A 24,054-nucleotide genomic window follows, 5' to 3' on the forward strand; every position below is an offset into this window, starting at 1 on the left:
AATGTGTGGCAGCCACATAAGCTTAGAATCAAAAGTGAGGCCCAGAAACTTCACCGGGTCTTTAAAATTCAGAACGGTGCCCCTCATTCTCAACTCAAGCAAGTCAAAAATGGAACGAGAACGGTTAAAAAGAATACACACCGACTTATCAGTTGAAAACTGAAAACGCCTCTTCTGTGCCCATGCATCCAAACGTCAGAGAGTGAGTTGCAACTGACGAGTCGTCGTTGCAAGGCTTGAAGAAGAGCAAAATACAGAGAAATCGTCCACAAACAAGGAACACTGCACAGGACTTTTCACAACAGACGTAATACTATTAATAGCAATAGCAAAGACCGTCACACTTAATACACTACCCTGAGGGACGCCGTTCTCTTGTTCAATGCGACTAGACAGTACGTCTCCGACTCGGTACCGAAAATAACGTGGCGACAGGAAGGACCGAATAAAATTCGGAAGACATCCATGAAAACCACATTTGTGGAGCTGCCTGATGATAAGATGCCTCCAAGTAGTGTCGTATGCCTTTTCAATGTCAAAAAATATTCCCAACAGGTGATGGTGGCGCAGGAAAGCCTGTTGTATGGCCGCCTCAAGGAGGGCCAGGTTATCAAAGGTGGAGCGATACCTCCTGAACCCACACTGAAAGCAAGGTTATCAAAGGTGGAGCGATACCTCCTGAACCCACACTGAAAGCAACTAAGGAGTTGTCTGGATACTAACATCCAGACAAGGCGGCAGTTGACCATCCGCTCCAAGGTCTTTCCCACGCAGCTAGTGAGGGCAACACTACGGAAACTACCCGGGCACGTGCGGTCTTTCCCAGGTTTTAAAAGAGGAATTAAAATTGCTTCACACCACGAGTCGGGGAAGTGACCGGACATCCAAACTAGATTAAAAAGTCAGAGGAGGATTTCTTTATTTCTCCCTGTGAGGTGCCGCAGCAAGCTATGGTGGATTCTAACCTGACCAGGGGATGTATCACGAGCCCCACAAAATGCAAAATCAAGTTCCCAGATGGAAAATGGGCAGTTGGACTCTTCTGTATTGGGTGAGCGGAAGTCAAAACTGCTCCTCTCAGCAGCCACTCTGTGGGGCTCGAAAGCTGGATTCTGACTGGCAGTTGCAGTAATAGCTGCAAAATGAGCTGCCATAGACTGGGCAATATCTTTTGGGGTTGTGTGGAGAGTACCATTTCACATTATAGCAGCCACAGGGCACCTCCCACCTCTCCCAGAAATCCTCCTGATGGTCTCCCATACAATGGAACTTCGTGTAGAACGAGTAATGGTGTTAAGGAACTGCTGCCACGACCTCTTCTTGCTCTCGTATAATCCGACAACACTTTGCCCTCGCCACCCGAAAAGCCGCAAGGTTCTCTACAGTTGGCCGGCATTTGAACCTACGCAGAGCTGCCAGCCTAGCCCTGATTGCACAGCAGCATTCGTTGCTCCACCAAGGGACAGGCTGCCGCTTCGGTTGTCCCGTGGACTGTGGGATGGACACTTCACTGGCGCGGCGGATCACTTGAGTAATATGATCCACCCATTCCTGGACACTGACCCGATGTTCAAACTGGGCGAGTTGACTATACAGTGCCCAATTGGCTCTACCGAGCACCCATCGAGGTGGTTTCCTTTCCGGTTCCACTGCATGTGGCAGGTGAATCCGGATGGGGAAGTGATCACTGCCGTGTAAGTCATCAACCACTTTCCATGCAGCAGTGTGGGCGATGGCTGGAGAGCAAAGCGATAGATCAATGGCAGAGAACGACCCAGTTGCAATGCAAAAATGCGTGCTTTGACCTTTATTTAGCAAATAGGCCCTGGTAGACAGAAGAAGCCTCTCAATTGTTCTACCCCTGGGGCAAGTGCTCACAGAGCCTCAAAGCATATTGTGTGCATTAAAATCACCACAGAGGATGAAGGGGTGGGGGAGCTGTGTAAGAAGATCACTGAGAGCCTCTTCGTCAAGCACATCATGTGGGGGCAGGTAAAGCGAACATACTGTTAGCATATGGCGCACATGTACTAATATTGCAACTGCCTGTAAATCCATCGTGAGGGAGAGAGGCGAGGAGTGGTAGTCAGTGTTGACGAAGATACCTACTCCTCCTCAAGCTCCCTGTCCACTCAGGTTGTCCTTTTTGTGGAGGACATAACCACGTAGCTCTGGGGTGTACGTTTCACTGAAATTTGTCTCTTGCAGACATACACACACAGATCTATCCTGAATCAATAGACGTAGTTCTTCCACATGTGTCCTGAACCCTTTCAGGTTCCATTGTAGTATGGGAGCCATCATGGTGGTTGTATTTTCTGCCTCTCTTTCCGCCGAGGTGGGGAGACTGCAGCGGGTGGAGGCTCAGTCTTGGGGTGAGATGATTGCCCCATATTCTCAGACTCCATCAGCTCTGGGGAAGAGTCTGATGAAGTGTCTAGCGGGACCACATTAACATGATCCAAGGGTTTACCAGCCAATTTAATCTGTTGGTGCTGGTTGACATGTGCTTTCCTTTGTTTAGAGGGCTTTGCTGGAAACGGAGCTGGGGTGTTTATGACCATGCTGGGCTTTGGAACAGCCACAGCAATCGGAAATGCCTGGGGGTCTTCAATGTCAGCTACTGCACCTTTCTCTGCCGTTCTAGGAGGGGCTACAGGCTCTGATACAGTTGCTGCCTTGCAAGTGCACTGACATGTGCACGTATTCGTGCCAACACTAACAACCTGCGTCTGTGTAGATTCATCGACCTTCGGAGGCGACTTCTGAACAATGGAAGCAACAGACGTAACGAATGTGGGGGGCTGCATGGCCTTAAAGATCTTTTTGGCTTCACTGTAGGGGATACGCTTAGTTGTTTTTATTTCTGTATTTTATGTTCCTCTAGGAAGATTCTACAGTCCCTACTCCAAACAGGGTGGCTTTCAGAACAGTTTATACATCTGACAGGCGACGAACAGTCAATTTCGTCATGGGCAGCCTTACTACAGTTGCCACACATCGCTTCTCCCTTACTCCCTAGAGTTGTATGCCCAAAACGCTGGCACTTAAAACAGCGCATTGGGTTTGGGACATACGACCGGACGTTTAGTCAAAGAAATCCTGCCTTGACATGTTCTGGGAGTTTGGGGGTATTGAAAGTAAGAATGAAGGAGTCTGATTTCACCAGGTTCCCATCACCCTTTTCATGATATTCTGAATGTCAACAATGCCCTCCTGAGCCCACCAACTCTTTAATTCTTCTACAGGAATGTCAACAAGATCCCTACAGGTAACAACACCCTTACTGGAGTTCAGGGTGCTGTGAAGCTCTGTATCGACAGTGTATTCCCCCAAGCTTTTAGCTGTTTGAAGGTTAACTGCTTGCTGAGCAGTCAATGCTTCAACAAGTAGTGTCCCATTCCATAAACGCTTCACTGATTTTAAAGTTCCAGCTATTCCTTCTAGACACTTTTGGATATAGAAACCTTTTCAAAGGAACCCTCTTTCCTTTTTATAATTAAAAACACATTCTGGTTTTCAGTATGTACTCTGTTACTCTGAACTGCTGTACGTTTGCTGATGCCGGAGTCAGGAGGACTGGCTAACCTAGCCCTCTTGTTGGATTGGGCGGTAGTGCCTACCAGCGGTCTACCCATCCCACTGGCCAGCGAAAAATTAGAATGAGGAAAAGAGGAAGAATTCGTGGTATTCATGGTCGTACCACGAGCAGCTAGGGAAACTTACGTCTATCCAGACAGAGCCCCACATGCCTGGATAAGCCTTGTACAACTGAGGTGCGGCAGGTTCCCCAGAGATTGCCCGCAAGCGACTGTTCCACCTCAACAGCCATGCATCTAATCGGCGTGCAGCACACCTTAAGATTGAAGGGTTTTTTATAGAGGTATGTACCGTCCTCGCGATCCAGGCAACCAAGCCAAGATCCCCGGTCCCTAAGACACACAACGTTCCACTGTTGCGCCACACGGTGGTCGCTGAAGCATGCCCAGAGCTTACGGTATCAGCAGACTGGCGGCCCACACCAGTCCACAGCTCGAGGACCCCGGGTTCACCAAGCCCGTACCCAGCAAAAGAATACTCAGCCCCCTGAGAGAGCTACAGATGAATGCTGAAGATTAAATGGGTAGATCACATAATTAATGAGGAGGTATCAAATAGAATTGGAGAGAAGAGGAGCTTGTGGCAATACTCGACTAGAAGAAGGGATCGGTTGGTAGGACATATTCTGAGACATCAAGGGATCACCAATTTAGTATTGGAGGGCAGCGTGGAGGGTAAAAATCGTATAAGGAGACCAAGAGATGAATAAAACTAAGCTGATTCAGAAGGGTGTAGGCTGCAGTAGGTATTGGGAGATGAAGAAGCTTGCACAGGATAAAGTAGCATGGAGAGCTGCATCAAACTAGTCTCAGGACTGAAGACCACAACAACAGGTGTTCAGAGAGATCGTAAACTTCCATGGCCAGCTCTCTTGTTCAGGATCTAGTTCAAAAACTGAATGCTGCTCTATTTATTACTACAAGAGCATCTGCAGTATGTGAGGAACCAACAGGGAGATTAGTCTACTCCGTTTATTTTTCTGCAGTAAGTAAGGGTCCAACATGAAAATTAGTCTACTTTGCTTATTTTCATATGCTTATGACATACAACATATATTCCTGGGTAACTCTTTCCATTCACAAAGTGTATTTTTGGTTCAGAAACGGGTACTTCTAACAATATGTGGCGTCTGAGTATTCTGAAATTGTCCTTTCAATGTTGTTTGTTGCTAACAATATGAGCTTATTAACAGGAATTAGCATCTTTCACTCAGTCAGTACTACACAGAAATTCGAACTGCATTTGAACCACACCTCATTGACTCTTGTGCAAAAAAGGCTTGGAATATTCAGCAGGATCTATTTTTAATAAGCTACCACAAGAAGTTAATAAATCAGAAATTCTCACATATTCAAGTCTAAACTGAAAAATTCCCTTACGGATCACTTCTATTCTGTCGGGGAGTTCATGGAGAAAAATTAAGCTAATCCCTATGTTATACTGTTGATTAGGGTACTATGTATTCACAGCTTTTCATCTGCATACGATTCATCTTATTTTATTATAACTATCTTAATTTCATGTACTGACCGATCCTATGACCATGAAGTTCTGCTCCTCAATTCGGTCTTAAGGAGGTAAATGTGTAAAAACAAGAAAAAACACAATAATGATTTGTGTCATAAAGTAATATATTTCATAAGTTATATGATCAACAAAGGAAGAGAGATTAGAGTTCCTGGAGCAAAATTACGCTAATTCCTATGTCATAATGTTGATTATGGTACTACCGGGTGTTCAGAAGTAGCTACGCAGTGCCATGTTGTGGTGTGCTAAGTAATGACTGATACGATTGTCAGTTATTAATACAACATTTCCCATTGTTTAAGATATTTAAACCATATTTCACTAGGTATTTGCATCTTTTCGCAAGTCCAGTTTGATTGAAGACCAACATCATTGCGATCCAGGTTATCATTCTGACAACTGAACAAAGAGAGTTCCTTGTGGAGCATGTGTTCCACAATGGAGACAAGTTTACCTCAGAAGCAGAAGCTGTATTTGCAGCAAAGTTCCAAGGAGTCAAGATGCCTAATCGCAATGCTGTATAGAACCTCATCACCAAGTTTCGAAAGACTGGAAGCGTTCATAATGCTCCAAAATCAGGCAGGCCATCCACATCCACATCCAAAGAGAAGGTGTTGGAGGTGCAAGACATGATGCTGCAAATTCCAAAGAAATCAGTTATACAACTCGCTCAGCAGGCCCACGTGTCTGTGGGTTCCACTCACAAGATTCTTCTGAAGTCACCATCCATGTATGCGTACAAAACGTCAGTCGTGCATGAACTGAGACACACTGATTGCCCAGCGCATCTGAACTTCTGCAAACGTTTTCTCTCCTTCCTGGAGAACAATGATGAGGGAATTCTTGACACGTTTTTCACGGATGAGGCATGGTTTCACATTTTCGATTACGTGAATAGCCAGAATAGTCGTGTGTGGACTACAAAGACTCCACATGAATGTAGGGTGTCCCCACTGCTTGATCAAAAGATTGGTGTTTGGTACACCATGACTCATAAGCGTTTCATTGGGCCGATCTCCTTTCAGGACACCATAAATGCAGAACAGTACTGCACCTGCATTCTGGTGAACTGAATGAGGACGAAATTAAGAATGGCTGGTTCCAACAGGATGGGGTGACTGCACATACCACCCAGAAGGCAGTTATACGGCAAGTTATGAACTGCATAGTTACTTATAGAACACCATGTATATATTCACAGCTTGTCACCTGCATAGGATTCATCTACATTTTATTATACGTATGCTAATCTCATGTACTGATTCATCCCATGACCATGGAGTTTTGCTCCTTAGTTTGGTCTTAAAGAACTAAATGAGAGTAATATATTTCATAAATTATATGATCAACAATGGAAGAAAGATTAGGGTTTCAGGTTCAGAAAATGAAGCTATTAGGAGCAAAGCACAAGCTCCTCTTCAAAGGTATCATCCCAGCATTTGCCTTAAGCGATTTAGAGAAACCACAGAAAGCCTATCAGATGCCTGACGGATATTTTGACCACCATCCTCCAAATTCTTAACATAGTGCCACCTTGCTTGGACACATGATCAAAAAGTGTAGAATGGAAATTATCATAGGACTTGAATATGCAGCAGATCTCAAGGTTTGACATCACCTTGGTAACTTAAAACATCAGTAATGCATATGGAAACAATGCACACTAAATTCCTACTACAGTAAGTGCCATTTCTACAGCAAAGTATGTGGTTTCAATACGTGCAAAAAATAACTTTTTTGTATGAGAGCAATAGGATGAGTAAAGTATATGAGGTCATACAAATAATGCCTTAATAATTTATACAGGGTGTAAACAAATCCCCTTTACAGCTTTTGAGAACTTATAGTAGGGACCATGACAGTTAAGTTTGGCATAGGAAACCATGGCCGGAAACGCAGTTTTCCCACTACATGCAAAATACCACGACACACGTTGCTCTTACACTCCTGCTGCTTGTCCTCTGGATCTACTTACAAGTAGGTTCAATGTGACAACCGCTGACGTCAACATAGATACGGTACCCCCCATACTGGTACCAATCCCTTGTCCTCCACCATCTGCCACAGTCATCAAGCAGCTCTTCCTCAGGTGCCACAGGAGTTTCATAAATCAAGGATTTCGTGCAACTCTGCAGGTAGCAGTCTCATGGATTGGAGTTGGGATAACATGGAGGCCAAGCAACTGGCCCACCAAGATCTATACACTGTTGCCCAAATCGGACTGCACATGAAAAATAAGGCACCTATGAGATGGGGTGGAAGAAGCCACATCCCAATCACATGTCCATCCAGGAATCCTGCCAAAATGTTCAGACTGTACCGTTCCTGAAACCCATGAGGGTGCACAGCATGTGGATTTTCATCATCCCACACATACCTGTTGTGGGAATTAAAGGGCTACCCAGCAAACTCCTGCGGCGAACTCGAAACGAACTCTGCAACATCTGGGTGGACAGGACAATCTCCTCAGTTAACTTAGTTTCAGCCATGAAAAGGATCCATCACCGTTAAGTTGGGATTGTCCACATAACGGTGCAAGAATCAACTGCAGAAGTGGGCTTGTGACACAATATCCATCTTCTGCGGGTGGTTCTGGTGTAGAAGCATGTCCATCCAGGAATCCTGCCAAAATGTTCAGACTGTACCGTTCCTGAAACCCATGAGGGTGCACAGCATGTGGATTTTCATCATCCCACACATGCCTGTTGTAGGAATTAAAGGGCTACCCAGCAAACTCCTGCAGCGAAGTCAAAACGAACTCTGCAACATCTGGGTGGACAGGACAATCTCCTCGGTTAACTTGGTTTCAGCTGTGAAAAGGATCCATCACAGTTAAGTTGGGCTTGTCCACATAACAGTGCAAGAATCAATTGCAGAAGTGGGCTTGTGACACAATATCCACCTTCTGGGGGTGGTTCTGGTGTAGAAGCTGCACATGCAGAACATCTTGAACAGTTTGGTGATTCACATTCAGTCTATGTGCTATGTTTGTAGAACTCATTCTCAAATCATCTTCTATTTCAGGCAGTCTCTTCAAATTCGCGTGTGCGGTAATGCCACGGAGCGCCAGTACCCTTGCTAGTGGTGAATGTACCTTTCTCCGAGGCCCACTGGTATACTGTAGCAAAGAGGAAGTTTGAAGGTGTCTGGCACTGTGGAAAATACTCTGCTTACTAGTAACAAGCAGCCCTCCCATTGTACCAATCTTCGTCTGACACTAACATCATGTCGGCATATTCTGCAAATGTGTAGTTCACCATGGTCAACAGCAAAACACTAAATATGAAATTTAAGTGCAGCTTGCATTCAGTACTGTAGTAAGTAATTACTACTGTACAATAATACAGTATCACAAAGACCACAAGCACAAGAGCAGGTACAAACCTCTCTGGGCAAATCAACTGAATGGCATGTATACAAACCTGTAGTGAGGACGGGACATCAGGTGGTCAGTGAACCCTAATCAGTGGTGCCAAAAATGCAGGAGATTTGAATGTGTGTTGTGACATTTTGGGTGCAGCAGGATAACGGTATATTTCTGGGCGTGAGATCCTATGCTAAACTTAACAGTCTTGGTCCACACAACAAATCCTCAATGTCTGTAAAGGGAATTTAAGTTACACCCTGTATACTGGTGTGACTGACCCAATCACAATGTGCGAATGTTCCAAACAAATAACATAGAAGATGACTGTTAGCAGTGACTGTCTGAATTGGCAGGAAAGGAAGCTACAGCTATTGGAGAGATGTTATATAATGAGGACGTTTGCACTCCCATGAAGAACACAAAGTTAAATTAACTGCAATCAGGATAACAAAAATTAGCACTATCCTGATAATGGAGTCAACAGTCATGAAAATAAGAAAGAAAAATAGCTGACGCTACATATTTGTATGAACAATATCGTAGTTGCCATCTGTGTGTTAAGAAGAAGTAGAGAAGCTACACTGGATATTACTTTTCAAATGCAGCTGTTCTTCAAGGAATTACTGATAACCAAAGCAACTTTGGGCGATGACATTTAGGGTTCAAAAAACTCTTGACTTTTCAGTGACAAAAATGAAATGAAAACTGACAGCTCATACTTCCTAACAACACACAGCAAATGAGTAATAACAATTAATGTTACCTTTTCTATGTATTCAATACCCTTTGTCACATCTTCTTGACACTCAAGAACAAGGCCCAAGTTCAGCAACAATCTGCTTCTCATCAGCATCACTTCAATTTTGCTGACACTTTTAAGCCTAGACAAATAAAGATACAAATTTTATTAACCAAACATATCAGTATAATTTGTTTTATAATAATTTATCAATGGTCCATTTGAAAACAATTTCTTTTATCTTTTACATGATAATGAAAGTTATTGTAGAGAGCAAATAATTTAAGTGTGAAGGAGACTACTCACCCAACAGTAGATGCATTGAGTCGTAAACAAGCACACAAGAAAGAATGAAAATTTGGTAGCTTTCAGTGAAAGAAACTGTAACTGGCTGGAGACAATGAAAACACACACACACACACACACACACACACACACACACACACACAAACACCTGTACAACTACAATGTGATGTCTGAACACACAAGGTGTGGGTGTGAGTGTGAGTGTGAGTGTGTGTGTGTGTGTGTGTGTGTGTGTGTGTGTGTTTTCATTGTCTCCAGCCAGTTACAGTTTCTTTCACTGAGAGCTACCAAGTTTTCATTCTTTCTTGTGTGCTTGTTGACGACTCAATGACTGAACTCTTCTACTTTTTGTCTTTTTGTCTTTTTGTATGATACAATTAACATGGACAAGAGACAGTAGCATACATAGCATTCACCTTAAACATTTCCATCATCAATAGTAAACGAGACAAACAAATAATTATGAAACACAATAATACTTAATAAAAAGGGAGAAGAATGCATTATTGGTCTCAAATCAAGAAAAAAATGAAATAAAAATAAATACGACTATAAAGTGCAAGAGAGAAAGCTTTAAAATAAAGTGTTCTGGCAAAGGCATCAGCCTATAAGCCAGAATTATCATAAGTGCAATTCAAAATGAAGGGCAGAGGGAGAGAGAATGAGCAAGTTTAAGTGCCAGAAGCCAAAAAAAAAAAAAAAAAGATGTCAAGGAGAATTGAATAATGACAAATAGATTATTACAAAGTTGAAGGAACTGTTACAGGAAAAAAGCAGCTAAAAATGTGAAACAAAGTAAACAAAATTGGTATTATAAACAAATGAACTGTAGGAGTCAGTGAGTGTGAGTGAATGTCTGACCAACAGGTAATTACATAAACATTGCGGCTGTGGCCAGGCTGGCACAAGGAATGCACTAGACTGTCACAAAACATGTTGTGCAACTTTATAATATTTGTGCCAAATAACAAACTAATGAGCTGTAACTTTTAACCCAGGGTGACTACCATATAGGCAAACTAAGCATCTGTCTAGGATACCAAAGCACCAATTTCTAAACAGAAATTAAAAAACATTTTTGCAACTTGGTTTCTCTATCCAAGCATCAGTCTTGTTGTTACGCAGTAGGCAGCAACATGCACACCCCCTCAGACAATAGCGCATGCTGGTCACCTATGTCCTGCGTTAGATTCAATCAGTATGAAAGTATTACTGAGATAATTCACGAGCTCAAAAGGGAATCCCTGGAGGGAAGATGACACACTTTTTACGAGGCACTATTATGGAAAATTTGGAAAATTTACAGAACCGGCATTTGCGGCACACTGCAAAATGGTCCTACTGCCACCAATGTATATTTTGTTCGCTCAGTTTGGTGTGGAATGGGGAAATGAAATGACTATGACTATGACTATGACTAATACTGGTACTGGGTACCAAACACACCCCCCCCCCCCCCCCCCACTCATCACTTCTCACGGCCTTGCACTGTACAATGGCTTGTGGTTTGTAGGTGTATAGCTGAAAATGTAGGAGACACCATTCTTGTACTGGATATAGAACATGATAATGGATACAATTCCAATCCCTCCACCCCCGCCCCCCCTCCCACACACACACACACACACACATACACACACACACACACACACACACACACACACACTGAGATGAACATCAGTGTTGCAATCTGTTGTTGTGGTCTTCAGTCCTGAGAGTGGTTTGATGCAGCTCTCCATGCTACTCTATCCTATGCAAGCTTCTTCATCTCCCAATACCTACTGCAACCTACATCCTTCTGAATCTGCTTAGTGTATTCATCTCTTGGTCTCCCTCTACGATTTTTACCCTCCACGCTGCCCGCCAATGCAAAATTGGTGATCACTTGATGCCTCAGAACATGTCCTAGCAACCGATCCCTTCTTCTAGTCAAGTTGTGCCACAAGCTTCTCTTCTCCCCAATTCTATTCAATACCTCCTCATTAGTTATGTGTTCTACCCATCTAATCTTCAGCATTCTTCTGTAGCACCACATTTCAAAAGCTTCTATTCTCTTCTTGTCCAAGCTATATATTGTTCATGTTTCACTTCCATACATGGCTACACTCCATACAAATACTTTCAGAAACGACTTCCTGACACTTAAAGCTATGCTCGATGTTAACAAATTTCTCTTCTTCAGAAACGCTTTCCTTGCCATTGCCAGTCTACATTTTATATCCTCTCTACTTCGACCATCATCAGTTATTTTGCTCCCCAAATAGCAAAACTCATCTACTACTTTAAGTGTCTCATTTCCTAATCTAATTCCCTCAGCATCACTCGACTTAATTCGACTACATTCCATTATCCTCGTTTTGCTTTTGTTGATGTTCATCTTATACTCTCCTTTCAAGACACTGTCCATTCCGTTCAACTGCTCTTCGAAGTCCTTTGCTATCTCTGGCAGAATTACGATGTCATTGGCAAACCTCAAAGTTTTTATTTCTTCTCCGTCTATTTTAATACCTACTCCGAATTTTTCTTTTGTTTCCTTCACTGCTTGCTCAATATACAGATTGAATAACATTGGGGATAGGCTACAACCCTGTCTCACTTCCTTCCCAATCACTGCTTCCCTTTCACACAACCTCGACTCTTACAACTGCCATCTGGTTTCTGTACAAATTGTAAATAGTCTTTTGCTCCCTTTATTTTACCCCTGCCACCTTCAGAATTTGAAAGAGAGTATTCCAATCAACATTGTCGAAAGCTTTCTCTAAGTCTACAAATGCTAGAAACGTAGGTTTGCCTTTCCTTAATCTTTCTTCTAAGATAAGTCGTAGGGTCAGTATTGCCTCACGTGTTCCAACATTTCTACGGAATCCAAACTGATCTTCCCTGAGGTCGGCTTCTACTAGTTTTTCCATTCGTCTGTAAAGAATTTGCATTAGTATTTTGCAGCTGTAACTTATTAAACTGATAGTTCAGTAATTTTCACATCTGTCAACACCTGTTTTCTTTGGGATTGGAATTATTATATTCTTCTTGAAGTCTGAGGGTATTTCGCCTGTCTCATACATCTTGCTCACCAGATGTTAGACTTTTGTTAGGGCTGGCTCTCCCAAGGCTATCAATAGTTCTAATGGAATGTTGTCTACTCCCGGGGCCTTGTTTCGACTCAGGTCTTTCAGTGCTCTGTCAAACTCTTCACGCAGTATCATATCTCCCATTTCATCTTCATCTACATCCTCTCCCACTTCCATAATATTGTCCTCAAGTACATTGCCCTTGTATAGACCCTCTATATACTCCTTCCACCTTTCTCCTTTCCCTTCTTTGCTTATAACTGGGTTTCCATCTGAACTCTTGATATTCATGCAAGTGCTTCTCCTTTCTCCAAAGGTCTCTTTCCTGTAGGTATTATCTATCTTACCCCTAGTGAGATAAGCCTTTACATCCTTACATTTGTCCTCTAGCCATCCCTGCTTAGCCATTATGCACTTCCTGTCGATCTCATTTTTGAGACGTTTGTATTCCTTTTTGCCTGCTTCATTTACTGCATTTTTGTATTTTCTCCTTTCATCAATTAAATTCAATATTTCTTCTGTTACTAAAGGATTTCTACTAGCCCTCGTCTCTTTACCTACTTGATCCTCTGCTGCCTTCACTACTTCATCCCTCAAAGCTACCCATTCTTCTTCTACTGTATTTCTCTCCCCCATTCCTGTGAATTGTTCCCTTATGCTCTCTCTGAAACTCTGTACAACCTCTGGCTCTTTCAGTTTACCCAGGTCCCATCTCCTTTAATTCCCACCTTTTTGCAGTTTCTTCAGTTTTAATCTACAGGTCATAACCAATAAATTGTGGTCAGAGTCCACATCTGCCCCTGGAAGTGTCTTACAATTTAAAACCTGGTTCCTAAATCTCTGTCTTACCATTATATAATCTGTCTTAAACCTGTCAGTATCTCCAGGCTTCTTCCATGTATACAACCTTCTTTTATGATTCTTGAACCAAGTGTTAGCTATGATTAAGTTACGCTCTGTGCAAAATTCCACCAGGCGGCTTCCTCTTTCATTTTTTAGCCCCAATCCATATTCACCTACTACGTTTCCTTCTCTGCCTTTTCCTACTACCGAATTCCAGTCACCCATGACTATTAAATTATCATCACCCTCCACTATCTGAATAATTTATTTTATTTCATCATACATTTCTTCAATTTCTTCGTCATCTGCAGAGCTAGTTGGCATATAAACTTGTACTAATGTAGTAGGTGTGGGCTTCGTATCTATCTTGGCCACAATAATGCGTTCATTATGCTGTTTGTAGTAGCTTACCTGCATTCCTATTTTTCTATTCATTATTAAACCTACTCCAGCATTACCCCTATTTGATTTAGTGTTTATAACCCTGTAGTCACCTGACCAGAAGTCTTGTTCCTCCTGCCACCGAACTTCACTAATTCCCACGATATCTAACTTTAACCTATTCATTTCCCTTTTTAAATTTTCTAACCTACCTGCCCAATTAAGTGATCTAACATTCCACGCTCCGATCCATAGAACGCCAGTTTTCTTTCTCCTGATAACGATATCCTCTTGAGTAGGCCCCGCCCGGAGATCCGAATGGGGGACCATTTTACCTCCGGAATATTTTACCCAAGTGGATGCCATCATCATTTAATCATACAGTAAAGCTGCATGTCCTCGGGAAAAATTGCGGCTGTAGTTTCCCCTTGCTTTCAGCCGTTCGCAGTACCAGCACAGCAAGGCCGTCTAAACTTTATAAAAGACAGAGTTTGGGTACTACCTACCTTTCCCCTCCCTTCACATCATACCTACTTGGCTTTCTGGTGGAAAAAAAAGAAATGTGATTAATCCAGCAAGTAATGTTTCTATAATTTTGTTTACATACCCAAAAACCCAGACATGTGATTTGAAATTTGGACATGGTATGTGTGAATATTTGTGACATAATAATTTTATCTTATTTATTTATTCACGAATTCCGTAATTTAATGTTAGTTGCATAATCTATTAAAATGCAGCAGTTAATCATAGTCTAAGATTTCAATGGGGCACTTTATTGAGAGCTTGTATGCCTCATCAAGTATCTGGACAACAATCTTAGAAATTTGTAAATGGGGCACAAGATCACAATGTAAAATTATCATTATACCAGAACACTGTCTGTGATATTTAAAATTACAAGTTTAAAATTGAGGTTCAGCCACATCTTACACAGAAAATTAAATATTTATGATATAATGTAATCCCTTTTTCATTTGTTTATCATAAGTTAAGCCTTTTTTTTAAAAAAAAAAAAAAGGTAAGTGGAACAGAGAATATCTGCAGGCCTTTAGAGCAGGAATGAAAAATCATCAGAATCATTATAAAGAGACATACCCTCGACTTTATTTTAGTGGACACACATTAACATATTTTATGATGATGTGTATGGCCAAACAAAGAACACTAGAATCTCTGATGATTTTTTAAACAAATATTTACCTCAGGATAAAATGGATATGAGGCTTGAATTTCCAGGAGACACTGCCAGAATCAGGAAACTGAACAACTTGATGAGGAATTGCATATTATGACCCTCGTTGTTGTTGTTGGGCAGCTGTGGTGGTGGTGGTGGTGGTGGTGGTGGTGGTGGTGGTAGGGGATAAGACTGAGTGATGAGGGAGGTGGAGCAGGATAAACAAATTTTTGCATACGGTCTCAAAATACCTAGAGCAAGTCCTGCTTCTAATCTTACTGAAGCCTGTCATACCAATGCAGAATGACGAATACTATTTGTGGACTAAAAGCTCACAAATAAGTCTCAATTTAATAAAACAAATTTTGTCAAATGGTAGCTCCACATGCATAATATATAGAAATTTACACAATAGGTTTTGGTCTCTAGGCCATTATCAAATATTCAAGCCTGAATACAAAAACAAGCGAGAAGTACTCATATCTTAGGATACATCACAAGCAGCTATACATAACTTAATTATGAATAATGTTTGGCACAGCTATGAAATACATAATATATCCTGAAAACCAGAGGATTCTGAGATGATCAGGTCATTTCAATACAATTGCATGTGTAACTACCCAGCCTTAGAGAAAACCTCTGCTAGAGAGCTCTCTTCCAGCAGTAGATACTAGAACAATATTGTTTCTTTTTTATTTTGTAGAGAACAAATGTTAGGTACATAGTTCACAGTAATTTTATCGCTACTACTAGCTGTTACCTGTGGCTGCACTAGAGGGCCAGTAACTTTGTTACAATGAGTGACCGTAAATAAGCTATTGTATGTGCAATAACATCATCTGCCCTAATGTGACAGTTCGGACAAACGTAACTTGTGATATGTGCACCTCCCCCCCCCCCCCCCCCCCCCCCAACTGCTCCAATGCTCGAAGCAGTGTCTTTGCCACCCAGTGCATGCAGAGGGGCAAGGGCAGAGGTGCGCATTTATGCATTGTGTAACTGAAGAAGTTACACATTATTTTCTTTATTTTTTAGTGTCTAAAGTAGTTAACATATTTCCTTAGGGTTCATGCTGTCTTAGCAACAAATGTCACTGAACTTGATTTAGTTGATATTTGGAGACTCTAGGCTAATACTTTTCATTTCTTCTCATCGCAGTCTTATTTTCCAGATTTTAAAAACAAGATGATGATGGAATTTTCTGATGTAGCATGACAGAAACAGTAAACTATAACAGAGACCGATTTCCAGAAGTTTACATAGTTAGGTCAATATGTTAACCCAGAAAATCACATTTTACAAAGGATTTTGCTTCTATGGAACTTGATTTATGTTCAACCTTTTGAGACAGAGAGTATGGTGTGAATTTACTAGCAGTTTGTCATGGACCTCCCTACAAGCACTGCCTGCTGTTCTTACTCCTAGATGACTCACAGCTGTTTTAATGATAACCTCAGCATAAGAGAGGGTGCATTGGTTTTTGTGGTGTGCAATTCTATGGAATGATTGTTATACTGTTCAATTTTTGTTAATTCTTGGAGCAGTTATTCATTTGTGAAGGAAACTCTATGTACAGAAATAAAAGAACTACATCAGAAATCACAGAATTTTTTTAGCATTTCAGCTTTTACAGAGTCAGCATGTCATCATAAAATTTTTCATATTATTAAGATTCAATAAACTGGATGCAAAATTAAATGCACAAAAAATGAATTAGGCAATTATTTGTCTATATAAACAACATGAAGACTTTTAAAGAATCAATGTAAGAACTGTGATTCAACATGGACACTGTTATACAAAGTTCGCAGTATTCCCCAAAATATTGGTCAAGAAGAATAACCAATAGCGTTATCCATACATCATTTTTTTTCGAAAGGAAAATAGTGTGAACAGCAGAAGCGTGTTGTGGTGGTGGTGGTGGTGGGGGGTAGTGTTTAACATCCCGTCGACAACGAGGTCATTAGAGACGGAGCGCAAGCTCGGGTTAGGGAAGGACTGGGAAGGAAGTCGGCCGTGCCCTTTCGAAGGAACCATCCCGGCATTTTCCTGAAACGATTTAGGGAAATCACGGAAAACCTAAATCAGGATGGCTGTAGACGGGATTGAACCGTCGTCCTCCCGAATGCGAGTCCAGTGTGCTAACCACTGCGCCACCTCGCTCGGTATAAGTAACGTGTTGTGTATAGGAACACAGGAATATGGGGGAGAGGTGTCAACAGGTCAGGAAGGACAGAGATAGATCACAGAGAACACTTGTCTATACATAGAACTAAATGAGGGTATGGGAATAATGAGTTTGGTGGAAAGTGGGCTACAGGGGTGACATGAAGGGATAGAAATAAACAGAGGTATGTGGAAAACGAGTCCTGGAATGATTACTGTTTGGAAGAGATTATTTCAAGGATGGTTAAAAGTTACACAATCGAGAAATTTTTGTCTTAGCTGGGCAATGAATCCATACAGTGTCAGTTCTGGAAATGGGTGATAATGGTCACCTTCAACCACAGTTTGGATGTAACCTGCTAACTCAGCAGATAAGTTGATTTATGAAATGGCTGCTTGCATGTGTGAGTCTGTGAATGACAGGATGAGATATGTGTCAGATGGGTGCAAGGGACAGGTTTCAATCTTGGATCTTAGAAATAAATGAAGTCCTCTCATTATGTATATACATTATTGCTAATAATTTTTTTTCTGGGTATGGCACCACATCAATTTGCAAAATAACTGTCACTGAATAAAACATCTTTTGGCCATAGTTTCAGTGGCCTCCTCTGGGTCTACTTTTACAGTAACCAAATGGCCGTGGAAGCCTAAACGATTATATTTTGTGACTATAATCGCATGTTACAACAATTAAATTATAATTATACATCAATTCTGAGAAGAAATATTGGACTTACTTTTCACACACATTGAGACTTCGAAGATAAGCCTTCTTTGCTTCAGCCAAATACCTTGCATAATCTGAGTTATCTTTGTCTGATATGCTTTCAGCCATACAGAAGAAAGTGCGACCAATAGTGGCTAGTGCTCGCTGCTCTTCAATCTGATCATTTAGATCTTTTGCCATTTCTGCAAATTGCAGGTGTAAAAGAATTTAGTGTGCTGATATAAAAGATTCTATGAATTAACAGCTATAAATCAATCTATGAGACTTCTAATAATAATGCAATGGTCCAATTAACAAATTCATTGAAAAACAACTAAATGTAATGACTATTATGTTAAGACATGTACAAGAAAAATTTGGTTAAAAGGTAATCTAGAAATATCAGAGAGCAAAAGGACAAAAGAGGGAGGGAGTAAGAAAGACAATGTGTAAAAATAATATTGTGACAATAGTTTGTGTATGATTATATAGCAAATATACAAAGTGTGCAGCACAGTCCCAATAAACTGTTGATAATGTGGACACATCTAAATTTACACTCTAAAATCTATACCAGTTGAAAGTAATTGGTAACAGAACAGCATTCCTCTCTTAAATGTTCCATAGAAAAATATTATGTTGAAGAACTCATAGTCTACACGCTGCTACATATTCTTGAATTTTGTCACTGTTGTCATCGGCAGATACATTTACAGAGGAAAGTGATATTTTGTAAATAGCAATATAAAGGCTATAAGAGCAGCAGGGTCATATTAGTATCAGATTAGTCATTCCACGGCACCATCTTCCAGTGTTGGGAAGTTCACAAAGTGATGAAGAGCAATTCAGATCACAGCAAAATGAAACAGAAGTAATGATGCAAATCATCTAAAACATGCCTCAACATGTCTATTGTAGTTCTGTATGACATAATGAGAAGTCATCTGTAAAATCCATTAAGTACAATAAGTGAAGAAAAAGACTTCGCTTATGATAACATACACAAATGTAATTGCAATATTTATTAAAATGGCATTACTTAACCTTTAATAATGTAAGATAGAGTTTTTAACTTAAATCATCCTTCTGTATGTATATATAATTACTCCAAATCTCTTCGGGAAACCATGGAGGACATTTACACCACCTCTATGTATTTATGTTAATGTGCAGAACACCTAATTCATCCATCATTTCTTTTGGTCATGATCATGTTGCTTGTGGACTTCTGTTGTATTGCACTGTACAAACAAACAAAATGAGCTGGCTCATTGGATCAGGGTCTATATTCTTCTTTGTCTAACAGTTAAAAGTTGCCTCCAGATTGAAAGGTGTTTATTTTGGTTGCTCAAAGCTTCCTTGCCATGAGAATTATGTGGTAGCAAATTGCAGACAGGTGGTGAGGGAAATATATGAGGAAAGATAAGAGTTGTTCAGAATTATCATCACACTCCATTGGTATCAAAGATTATCTACTTGGTGAGGAGAGTAACACTCCACCCCTCAATAGAGGCAAATCAGGTTTCTAATTATTACATATGCAATACCTTCCCGTGTTATAAATTTTAATGCCTCTAGTTTCACATAAAAATTTATCAGTACTCTACCGGAAGGTAGAAGCCAACTCAATGGAGAGTTTCCTGTTCAATATGCCTTTCCCTGTGAAAGGCAATTCTTTGATAATTAAAGACTCAGTAGGGAAATTTAGGAAGATTTTCCAATGATATATCCATTTTGGCTTCACCTATTCATAGTTTAAACTCTATAGAGATATTGGATTCAGTATTAAGTTTTTTGAGACTAATTGCAAAGACCTCAAACTGAAATCTGCTAAATTTAGAATTTCTTAAGATTACCTTTTCCTTTATGTTGAACTGGTTCTGTACATGTATCTAGTATCAAACCATCAACCTTACTAGTCTCCTGGTTTGCAGCACTGACTTACAGTTCTTTTTCGCCTGATCTTTTTGAGACTTTCTTTAGTATTTGCAGACATCTTTGCAGTTGCTAGCTAATCCAGATGTTTGAGTCAATATAATCTGATCAAGTCCCCCCCCCCCCCCCCCCCCCAAATCATTTTGCTTGAGGATTCATTGGTTGTGATCCATAGCAAAGTGATGTACAAATACTAGGAGCCACAGTACTTGAAATAACTTTCTTGCATGCCTGTGAATATGAAATCGGTTTTGTGGCTTTAGCTCCCGTAGTTCCCTTCATGTAGGCAATCTGTGTTCCAGACACCCAAACAGTACACAGAACAAATTGGGAATATGTTAGGTTCAAAAGTAACCTCACATCAAGGGCCAAATGTCATCTTCTCCTTACAAGATAATATTGTATATGTCAAAACCACTGACATTGAAGATAATCCAACAGGTTTTGGATATCAGGGCAGATTTCCCACAAGTGGTAGTCAAATTGTATGTACTGTACTAGGACTAGCGCAATGAAAGTGAGTATTAGCACAGCAGTATCATTTTGTTCTCCATATACTTGCTTCATTGTGTGGTTGATTTCAGATCCTGCTTCTAGTAGTTCTTTGATGTATGAGTCCCAGAACGTTACATTTTGTTGCTTTAGTTGAGTTCATTGTTTGTCTCTCCAGAAAGTATGGTTACCTGTAGTGGTTTTGTATTTTGGCCTCAGTTCTTAGTCACAACTGTCAGTATTCGCAGCTGTATGCCCTTTTAAGATAGGCTTTCAATAACTGTACATATGTAAAGTGGTATTTACAAGGTTGTGTCCACTTAATTTACTCGAATTTCTTTCTTCTGTGGTGCTTATGCAGCTGCTCCCCATTTCACTAAGTTTTGCTCCTTTTGGCAGAGACGGCATTGCATGAGTACTGCTTGTTGTTTGAATGTGATTGCTGCATTCCTCGACTGATGTTTCAATATTTTGTAAATTATTGTATAATGGTATTTATGAACTTTTGCCAATGCAGTTATTTTATATGTTGTAATTAAAAATTATGTTTGTTAACAATCAATTTGCATCGTTTTACCTCAATGCCGCCCAGTGGCTTCTTCCCCTGTGTAACTTTTGACCTTTCAAAGCTGTTGCACAATTTTGTAAAAAATACCTTGAGTAAAACATTATGAAGTTCATGAATTCTTTACAGATGGGAATAATTTTATATGATTTAATGATGAACAGCTTAGTTGCGAACAAACAAATGCACTGTGTACCACGTATCTAGCGGCACCTAGCAGTTTAATCCACTTGGTTTCAATGTGGTTTCTTCATAGCAGTTTGCACTTACTTCTGGGTTAAGAATGGTGACAATATACAATTATCTAAGGAGCATTGTTTCAAATCATATTAAAGTCACAGGTCATAATCTGGCAGATAAAAAGAAAGAGTAATAAATTATCTTCCTAACCAAATGAAATACGTCAAAAATCTGAACAGCAGGACCTAGGTATTTAGATTATATTTCAAAATCAGTCATGACTGAAATCATTTCCCACTGCATGAAGGTGCCATTTTAATTTTTAAATTGCTCTTAATACATTTTGAACCAATTCACTTAGCAAAGTTCATTTTAATCCAATCATAACTTCACATAATATGACTTGAAACGTTCATTTCAATTTTTATTGATTGTATTGTTCGACACAGCCCGTCATGAACGAAAATCAAGTTATTAACATGTTGAAGACAGATCGATTGGTTACAGTCTCGCACTAGCCCTTCTTCCTCATGCAGTCACAGCCATTGTCCTCATGAGTCGGTCTACCAGTTTCAGCTGACGCCACACCAATGTTTAGTGCCGAAACATAAAACTACAAACTATCAACCCTTCTCCCGCTATCTCCAAATCTTGTTTTCAACTGTTTATGGACATCCAATTCCTCAGTGGCAGGCAATTATCTCAGTTTATCAATCGGAATTTCAACTGAGCTTTCCTGCATAACGCTTTCCAGTTCTACCTTGTTTTGGAGATGTAACTTCCATCCTAAAACGAAGTCTGTGATCTCATTCCACTTTGTTCGGCATGCTATAAATTTCATTTTTTTTTTTCTTTCACCATGTAAAATACTGGAATGCTTCCATGCTTGAACCTGCCAGCTTTGTGATTACAAGACCGCTTTACATTACTTAAATGTGGGTCTCGGCTGGAGTACCTAAAATGAAATACGCCTCGTCACATCATAACTACAGATTGTAAAGCTCAATTGAAGTACAAAAACATGCGTTTATGTGAACTTCATCACACAAATAACACATCAATGCACCAACATTAAAATTTCCACTGAAAATCATCATTCATAAAATACAGCAGGTGGTGTTATTTACTGAGCTTCTTTTTCATGCTGTCTTTTATTTTAGTTTTCACAGCTCCAATTCTCAGTCTACTTTCTTTCGATCACTCTCCTATGGGCAAAAGAGTGGGCTAACGATGCCCCCTAGGAAACCTGCCCTGAACATAATACATTTTGAATCAATAGCTGTGGTGCACATACTATTGGTCTGATTCATATTTTCAACACTAAATTACTATGGGAAAGAATACAAAATGACCCAATCTCACTCAACAGTTATAAAGAACATACCACAACTGGGGGTAAAAATCAATCAAACTGTATTTTCACCTTGGAAGCATTTAATATGCTTTGAAACATTGTTCCACATATTTCAGACAATTTTCTAGAGTTAAAAAACGATATTCTACTCACTATACTACAGCTTTAAACAATGGTGAAAATGTAACATATTTCATATATTTTGATACCAGTTTTGTATTGTATTTTATAGCCTTCAAAAATGACAGAAAATCAAATGCGTAATGTGAGTTCTGAAATTAAAAAAATAAGTGTGCTCATGACATCTGACAGTTATTAAATTTAATGCATTATCACAGATTATAGCAGTTGCTGTTTCACGGTCAAAAATTATCGATGAACAATTTAAATTACTCTTTAAAACTTCCCGTGGTTCCTTGGTACCTGTAAAGTAAACTTTAAAATTTGTGCACTAAAGGAGAATAGTAACTGTTCTCAAGACATGAATAATGATCAAATCTGATTGTTCTTCTTACTTCAGGAAGTACGGTGCAAAAATACTGAAGTAAATTTTACAGGCCACTGCTAGTTTGGTACAAAAAATGTCTTTAAGTACAATGATCTTTTCACTGAGAAATTTAATTACAGCTACATTATTTAACAAAATGTTAGTGCCCAGCATTTGGTGTACAAGTTACATACATTGTGTTGTGACTTGCAGATCTTTCAAAGTGCCGCCACACAGTTACGCGCGTCCTCTACATGCAGCGCTGTCTGCCAGCCATGCAGCAGCAGCGCCACCTAAGCGGCCAGCCAGCCAGTGGCCGCTAGACTTGGACTCAGTTATGATTTGACTGTTAAAGTGTACACACGTCTTACTCTGTTTACTTTCTGTGACTTCCATGTATTGTGTCTTCCATGAAATATATTTGTTCAACTTGAAATTATTACACATTGACTAGTTAAATGGCAGCAATTCAATCAAGAAAACTAAGTTTTTGCATCAGATGGAAACATGAAACAAAATTGTCTTAATGAAGGACGACATTGTCAGCAAAGACCAAATATTTAAAGAGCCACATTTTTGTCCACTGCTCTGATTGTAAGTGCAGTTTGTTATGGTTCTCCTCCTCCTCTTTCTTCTTTTGCTGCTGCTGCTGTTCTTTCCTTCTTCTTCCCTGACAGTATGTTCTGTGAACTTCAATACATATTACATAGGCAAGATATTATTCCTTACCCAGATGTTTATTTTGGTGTTCTAGTGCCTTTTCATATTCTCCCATGTTGCCATACACTTCTCCTATCATGCGATGTGCCACAGCCACCTCAATAGGCTTCTCCAGCACAGAGTAAAGCCTTTCTTCCTCCTTGAAGAAAAAGTAGAAATGATCCATTAATCATAAGACGTGTGTGTGTTACAAATTTGTCAGTCTGTTTGAGATAATAAGGAATCACACTTTTAGACATAAATTATTTGCTACAGATAATCACATACTAAACCATTTCAGTAAACTTTTTACGTCATCTGAACACTAGGCTTCTGCAGGCAATGCTTTTCAAACTGAACAAAGTCCAGCTCAAAGCCAGCCATAGTAAGGTGACTGCACACAATATGCTTGACATTCAAGTTCTAGTCTGTTTCCCAATGTTAACCTCTCTTGAA

The 24,054-nt window shown here is 40.2% G+C and overlaps 1 protein-coding gene across 3 annotated transcripts in view; it reads right to left on the reverse strand.

Moving 5' to 3' along the window:
* LOC126354008 (tonsoku-like protein) overlaps positions 1-24,054 on the reverse strand; it is a 277,353-nt gene that overhangs the window by 220,772 nt on the left and 32,527 nt on the right. For all 3 annotated transcript variants that reach the window (XM_050003320.1, XM_050003321.1, XM_050003322.1), the window contains 3 exons: positions 23,629-23,758; positions 17,918-18,089; positions 9,258-9,375 (listed from right to left, as the gene is read on the reverse strand). In XM_050003320.1, coding sequence (XP_049859277.1) covers positions 9,258-9,375; positions 17,918-18,089; positions 23,629-23,758 — 420 coding nt within the window. The remainder of the gene's footprint in view (positions 1-9,257; positions 9,376-17,917; positions 18,090-23,628; positions 23,759-24,054) is intronic.

This window comes from Schistocerca gregaria, chromosome 3 (genome assembly GCF_023897955.1).
Source record: "Schistocerca gregaria isolate iqSchGreg1 chromosome 3, iqSchGreg1.2, whole genome shotgun sequence".
NCBI classification, from domain to species: Eukaryota; Metazoa; Arthropoda; class Insecta; order Orthoptera; family Acrididae; genus Schistocerca; species Schistocerca gregaria.